This window comes from Montipora foliosa, chromosome 12 (genome assembly GCF_036669935.1).
Source record: "Montipora foliosa isolate CH-2021 chromosome 12, ASM3666993v2, whole genome shotgun sequence".
In the NCBI taxonomy this organism is placed as follows: Eukaryota; Metazoa; Cnidaria; class Anthozoa; order Scleractinia; family Acroporidae; genus Montipora; species Montipora foliosa.
Window position 1 is genome coordinate 18,689,816 of NC_090880.1, and position 7,500 is coordinate 18,697,315.

The 7,500-nt window shown below is 38.9% G+C and overlaps 1 protein-coding gene across 2 annotated transcripts in view; it reads left to right on the plus strand.

The window, feature by feature from the left end:
* The first annotated feature begins 3,632 nt into the window (after positions 1-3,632).
* Positions 3,633-7,500, plus strand: part of LOC137979044 (transport and Golgi organization protein 1 homolog) — a 51,581-nt gene continuing 47,713 nt past the window's right edge. For both annotated transcript variants that reach the window (XM_068826206.1, XM_068826207.1), the window contains exons 1-3: positions 3,633-3,753; positions 4,432-4,511; positions 6,699-6,851. In XM_068826206.1, coding sequence (XP_068682307.1) covers positions 3,666-3,753; positions 4,432-4,511; positions 6,699-6,851 — 321 coding nt within the window. In that variant the 5' untranslated portion in view covers positions 3,633-3,665. The remainder of the gene's footprint in view (positions 3,754-4,431; positions 4,512-6,698; positions 6,852-7,500) is intronic.

A 7,500-nucleotide genomic window follows, 5' to 3' on the forward strand; every position in this document is an offset into this window, starting at 1 on the left:
TCCCATCTCAGCTTCAAAGTTTCGGCTATGCAAAGTGCAGCGAAAATTGCACGTGTGTTCTGGGCCCGGTTGTTCGAAAGCCGATTAACTTAATCCAGGATTAGCGTAAGCTTTTGCTTCATGTTTTCAACTTTTTGGTGAAAGGTTCTTTTGCTAATTTTTGTTTTTCAAGACTGACTTCCTCTCATGTAAAGTTTTGTCGACTATCAGCGTTGAACAGCATTTGGGAGTAGCTAAATAGACTCCTTGGATAATTTTTAATCTGGGATTAGCGTTAATCGCCTTTTGAAAAACCGGGCCCTGAGTAATGACAAACTGTTTTTTTTCTAGGTATCGGGTCGAGGGGCATTGTTTGTTTGCTTGGATTGTTTTTATTTGTTTTGTATTTGTTTATTTATTTATTTTTTTTATTTGTCAATCGTTCGATGAATTACAACTTGAGGACAAAGGCTTGTTTGTATTCTAATTACGAGGCACTGTCACGACGAAAGTGATACCTACCAACTTTTTGTGCGAGGGGCAAAACATCTGCTTCAGGAGGAAGGTGGAATGGAAAGCAAAAGTTGGCCAGATCTTCGTATCAGGTGTCCCCAGCACGCTCCTTCCCAGTCTATCACTGCTAGAACTTTAGCCTGAAACCAACAAATTAACCCTTTCATTTACGAGGGATATTTTGGAAACGATATTGATTTTTGGGAAAATTGCCAGACTTATTGATTGGATGACTCAGTATCTGTTTGTCTGTCTGCATGTCTGTCAGACTTTCACTTCGCTTCGAAGCTTGGTCGTGTGCTAACACTTGTTTAGCGGGATGCGTTGTTAGAGTTGTGTTAAACTAGACGATCTAAGATCGTAAACCGGGTTCTTGCTATGCGTGCTGGTGCAAGCGTCAATTAGCAAGATTGAGCCTTTATTGCGGGTCAGCGGTAATTTACCCATTGCACATAACGTCCATTCAACATGAAAGCTAAGGGCAAACCTCAATCTCGTACCCAGAGTCCTCGGGCTCTTACCCGCTGACCAAAAAGCCCGAGGCTTCTGGGTACGAGATTGGGCAAACCTATACTCGGCTTTCACAAGACTAACAAGAAATTTGAAATCCTTTAATGAATGCCGAGTGGAGGGTTTAGACATATGAAAACATTTGTACCGGGCATCAGCGGCGATCTGCGGCACACGGTCTGGATGATCGGGAAAGTTGAATCTAGTTCTACTTTCCCGACCATTACTACGCTTCCGACTAAGACAATTTTTAATGGAAACGTGTGTCTGAGATTATGGGCGACCACACTATTGTTCACCTTAAAGTGCCCCTGTGACCAAAAAATCAATTGATATTTTTCTTTGGATTTCAAAACTATGTTAACAAAACACTAAGTGACCCACGTTTTAAGCCTTGATTTCAAAAAGACACCTCTTTATTTTAACTGTAATTTTCCTATTTAATGGTCCGCCATTACTAACATTATTTTCTTGAGAGAGCTGGATCGAGGAGAAAATGACGTGAAAGGCTCACTAGTTTAAGAATGCAATACTTGTGTACGCCACAGAATTAATATGCAGCACGGGGGTTTTGGGCTTTCAGACTTTTAAACTCACGCTTTGCATATATAATAAGCTGCGTTCACACGCTGAAATTTTAAGCTAGTGAGCCTCTGACGTCACTTTTCCCTGGATCCAACCGACTGAGGTCCAATCGGTCAGTTTTGAACGTGAGTAATGGCGGACCGTGAAATCCAAAACTTACACTCAAAGTAAACAGCCTTTGGATAAAAATCAAAGCTCAAAATTTTGTTAGTCAGGTGTTAAGCAAACACCCTTTCAAAATCTGAAGGAAAAAAGGAAGTGGTTTTTTTGATCAAAGGGGCGCTTTAAACGCTTGTCATGTTGTGTCCAATCAGACTTAAGGTAAGTGCGTGCCTTTTTCTCCTCGCTTCGCAGAGGATTAGTGATACGCTTGTCTGCGATCGCTTCAGATTTAAATGGAAACATTTGCCCGCGGTGTTTACGATCGTCTGCGATAAGACCGACGCAGCCGGCTTCCGATCATGTCGCAGACCGTCGCAGATCATATGGAAGCCAGGCTTAAATAAATAGAGTGCATCCACCACTTAATAATTAACAAATCACTCTTCATCACCGCTGCTCTTCCAGTCGGTCAGTTTCTCGGTCGGTAGAGCAGCGGTGATCTAACCCGCCGCCATGTTGGATTTGCTATTATCATGCAAATTAGCTACACACTTCTGAAGGGGCAAACAACACAAGTTCGAGAGGTTATAACAAACATCTTAGCCACACAGATGATTTGTTTCATGTTCATTGAATCTTTATCTCCTAAGTAGTAAAATAGAATGCTTACACAAGTTACTTCGAATTTTTTTTACTGAAAAATTAGCAGATAACGAAGTAGAAAGTCAAAATGTCGGAGGCAATCAAAAGATATAAAATTATTATAAAAGGTACTTAATTCTAAATTCTGAAATGTACTTTTAGCAATGTTAATTCAATATTTCGACGAAAAGATTTTCCGCAATTTGCCTTTATTCCAATGTTTGCCCCCCAGCATAACACATGGCTAATTTGCATGACAATTTGAAAACCAACATGGCGGCTATCGTGAATAAGGGCTATTCCCCGGGCCAAATTCCATTAGTAGGGCTAACACTCGCATGGTCTATATGGGTAGAAAACTAGCTCTTCATATTACCCTCTAATAGTCAAGTCTGTTGAAATATAAGTGCTGCACGGCCAACATTTGCAAAGACGTAACCCTTCCCTGTACTTGTACAAATTCATTGCCGTGACATTGACAATCTTAAAGTCCCACAACCTTCTCCCTTCTGACCTTGTAGCTCAGTCGGTAGAGAAGCGGTGATCTAACCCAAAGGTCGTGGGTTCAACTCCGACCCTAGTCAGAGTTTTTCTCTGTCCTTGGGTGGGCCAAAGCAATTGGTAGGGTTAACACTCGCATGGTCTATAAGAGTAGAAAACTAACACTTCACATTAAATAATTTTAGGGAACAAAAAAATGTGAACAAGTGTGAAAGTAATATGGGGACACAGGAACACAAGGAAATATTTAAAGGGAACAAGTGAACAACACCGCCCCCCCCCCCCCTCCCCCCAAGGGATGGACTCTGCTTTGAGCAGCTCGGGCTCGGTCCAGCAGTCTATATGCCTCCTTTGCTATAAATAAGGCAATTTATTTTCTCTGACAATAAAATAAATTATCGGATTTGTATTTGGGTTATTTCGTGAGATTTCCAATAACTACAATGCAAAGGCTTGAAAAAGACTCCACCAACTTTTCCTTATGAACACTCGCAGCGACAGTGACAGCATTCCTCGAAAAACGCTTTTTTGTAACCATGGCATTCGTGTACGCAATTTTTCACGCAGTAGGGAGGGATAGACCTCTAACCATATACGTTACTTCCATTGAAATCCACTACAAATCCTTTTTTCATGAATCGAAACCATCTTCTTCAATTTTGGGTGCCATGATATTTGGTGTGTTTAAATTTATTTTCACATTTGAACGCTTTTTTGGGGTCTTACTCGAAAGCATTGACAGCCTCCTCCCCCAGAGAAATTATTGTCAGACCGACACGTCAGCTGCGTAACAATCGGGAGCACGCGCAGGTTGGTAAAATGTTTCGTCCAAAATGGCGGATGCTTTGGTGAGACTGGTAATTTTCGTGCTTATTATTGGTTTTCGACCGATAGCGTCCGATTCAGGACAAATTCAGGAAGGTAAGGCACTCTAGTGTGTTTTTGCTCGTGCTAAATCTTCAGATAATTTTTTTTTGTTGGGAGAAAGCATTGCATGTAACCGGCTCATGATTCTCGCACGAAACACATGTTTGAATGGAAAAAAGGAGCTAGAACTGTTAGTTAAGTTTCTTAAAACGACTTATTTGCCTTTTTCCATTGAGAATAGGATCTTAAAGAATAAGTGAAGAACAGGTGTGAGGACTGTACCTGAGCGCAAACATTTGTTGAAAAAAATCGACTTCTTGCGCGGAAGGCCTAGGACCGCGGCTTTGCGGCGATCAATTGTTCTTTTGGCTTGCTCGTATGCGTTCTAGCCGGCTTCTTAATTTAACTGGTCTTCTTTCAAACTTTGTATTTGCTTTTCTAACAATATGCTTTTAAGACAAACGATGAAATATTTTTAACCTGTAGTTTTTTTAAGATTACCCTTTCCAAAGGGGTGCCATCTGCATCGTTGTGAAGATGTGGGATTGGGGGCTTGGGAACAAGGGGTACAGTTAAATTGTATCAAGTTAGAGGAACAATAGACTTCATCAACACGAAGGGACTTGAAAGCAGTTTTAACTTTTCTCAATCAATTTAGGGGGCTTTATTATCACAAACCTCAGAGTTGAAATGTTTGTTTATTAATTTGATTTACTTACTTATTTTTTGCAGAAGTTAATGTTATTGCAGACCAGCATGTGAGGAAAGAATCCACAGCTGGTGTGCGATCCGGGGAAGATCGTCAAGATCTGGTAAAGTGCTGATAAAGATCTTTAGACCCAGTTCCTGAAAACTGAACACTACGTTCATAAGCTTTTAGTAAATAACCCACTCCCAGTAAATAACCCTTAGTGAAAAATCAGAGATTTTCACAGCTATCAGGAGATTAAGTTGTTGGGGAATGCAAACATTTATTTATAAAAATAAATTACCAGAACAGATAATACCATGGTTGCGTTACCTACAGAATCGCAGTTCAAATGAAGAGCAGATTGATCTGAATGACATCATTTCATTTTCAATCAAATTGGATGGAAAATATTGTGACTTGATTGGTGTTAGTGACATCAAAATATTTTGTAAAATCAGAGTCAAGGTTGTTGCTTATTTTCTCCCTAGTGCATGACGTCATTAAGTCGGCTAAGGACGATAAGCCGGAGGTCCCATCTCACAGCCCTTGTTCATAATTTAACTCTGGTGGATGTTTAAGATCCCATACATTATTCGAAAAGAGTAGGGGACAGTGTTCCCAGTGTTGTGGTCTGACCTTTCCAGCATGTGGTTGGTTTGGCAGGATTAGCTTGAAGGGCTTCTGTGTGAATTAAACCACAATTGTGTATAACAGCGAGAAGTCAGGCTACTTAATTAGCCAAGTGCTGGAGCCTCACTCAAAAACTAAAAAAAAAACCAATTCATCCCTGAAGAGGCCTCAATTAACAAGTAAAATAGTCAGGCATTAGACACTAGTAAAATCTATAAGTATCACTCTAAGGAGGGAGAGGGTTAAAGAGGATATAGTTTTTGAGTGAACCTAAATATTGTTAATCCATTCATCACTGAAGAGGCCCACATTGACAAGTAAAATCGTGTGGCAGATTAAAATCTATAAGCATCACTCTTTGGAGGGAGATGGTTAAAGGGGACATAGTATTTGAGTGGACCTAAATGTTGATAACCCATTCGTCTTTGAAAAAGCCCCCATTGACGAGTAAAATACATGTAGTCTGGCATTAGGCAGAGTAAAATCTATAAGTATCTCTCTGAGAACTCTAAGGATTAATCAAAGCATGAAAAAATTGTTCACGAAGTGTTTGGAGGGTCTTTGAAATGCTATAAACCATTTGACTCATTTCATAGCTGTAATAAAAGGTGTGGATATTACATGACTTTTAAAAGTATGATTATTCTTGATACTGGCTGAATTCATTAACTAACTTTCTTTACAGTGCAAAAATTCATTAAAACTGTAATGCAGTGTAGTTTGCAGGGTTCTCCCTAGTTTTCAGCGCAACAGGTATGGCACCTTTTCAAACGGGTAAAGCAATTGGTTAATGTTGGAAGTTCTGCAAAGGATAAGCGACTTCTGAGCGTTTGCAAGCGATAACAAGTGCTCTTACAAGCGGTAGATTTTACCGGTTACCGCCTGATAAGGAGAACCCTGAGTTTGTGATGTCACCTTAAGGGTAGACCCATGCCTCGTAATAGCTAATCGTTGAGGCAAATAAGTATTTATTATTAATATTACATATATTATAAAGGAAAGTCTATTATTTTTCTGACCATGTCTTTAATTATTAATGTATTTTGACTTTGTACATGTTTCTCAGGTTAAACATGATCTTCAGAGGAAGAAAATTAGCAAAAAATACAATCAAGTCTAGATTTTGTTATGACAGTTCTGTAGCTTAGACATGGCTAAACAATAGAGCTGAAGATGTGATAGTGATGAAATACAATAATTTATTAAGACTAGTGTTTATAAGTTCAAAAAGAAGAAAGCTTTTAGTTTTTCCCCATACATGTAATTAGATTTGCAGCAAATGAGGGATGCCACTCTAAATTTGAGGATCATGAAAGTAAAGTGAAAAAAGGTGTCGGAATACACATGCAAGTTGTCTTTACCAAGTGAGGTATTTATGACAATCAGGGTTAAGAGTGGAAAGAAATGAGAGGAATGGGCGAAAGCAACTGCATGTTTAGGAATGCAATATTAAGAATGATCATCACATTTATGTCAACATTTGCAATAATACTAATTATTATTATGGTAAATATAATTTCCATTTGTGCCAAAGTAATATTGACGAATGCCAATGTCTCCACAAGCTCTGGAACCTGAACAGGTGTCACCTTGGCCACCTGCAGGTCTTCTTTGAAGAGCTCTGTAGTATGTGGTGTTGCTTAATTTGAATGAAATTTTACTCACTGTTTTTGTGCAGGCCCAAGCAGCAGAGAATGCTGATACCGTGAAAAGCCAGGGAAAGCCAGGCTTTTTGTCTCAGATGTTTTCTGAGTTTACAGCTCCTCTGTATCATAATGATGAAGAAGAAGACTTTTATGCAGATGACAACAGCGACGAGTCTCTCATCAAGGTAGGAGAAAATTTAATGCAGGCAGGTACCGTACATTAATTTGCTACATGGAGGTCTTATAATTAAAGGAGTTTTAATTTAAGCAAGATCAATCATTTGAAACAATGCTATAAGAGTGTTGGAAGATAATTATATCTTTGGGTTCTTCTAATCATTTTACAATAATAATTATTCCAAGTTTTTATGATTTTCAAGAATTAAATGGCTATGGACAGCTTGGGTGTTTCAAATGAGAGAACATTAAGAAAATTAATTTTATTATGCACCCACATACTTCACATGATCTCAAATTTGGCCTTTTCACATTCACATCATTTTTAGGAAGGTGATGGCACATATTGCAGCAATTTTCTAAATTCTTAAACCCACATGCTGAGCATGTAGAGCCATTGTTTTTTTTTACAACTTTGATGACTTTTGTATTGTTCACATTGTGTCGGAGACTGGGACTTATAATAATAATGCGTGACAATTTAGAATGAGTGACATTATTGATAAACTGTGAAAGATAAGTGTCAAAGACAGGAAGCTTGAATTCAGCCCGTCTGCATGCAATCGTTAGTGTATAAAATATAACGCCTAGTGTTTAGCCTTTGGAGTGTGTTGATCAGTATCGAGTCGAGTAGTTGTACCAATCAGTTTGTCAGAG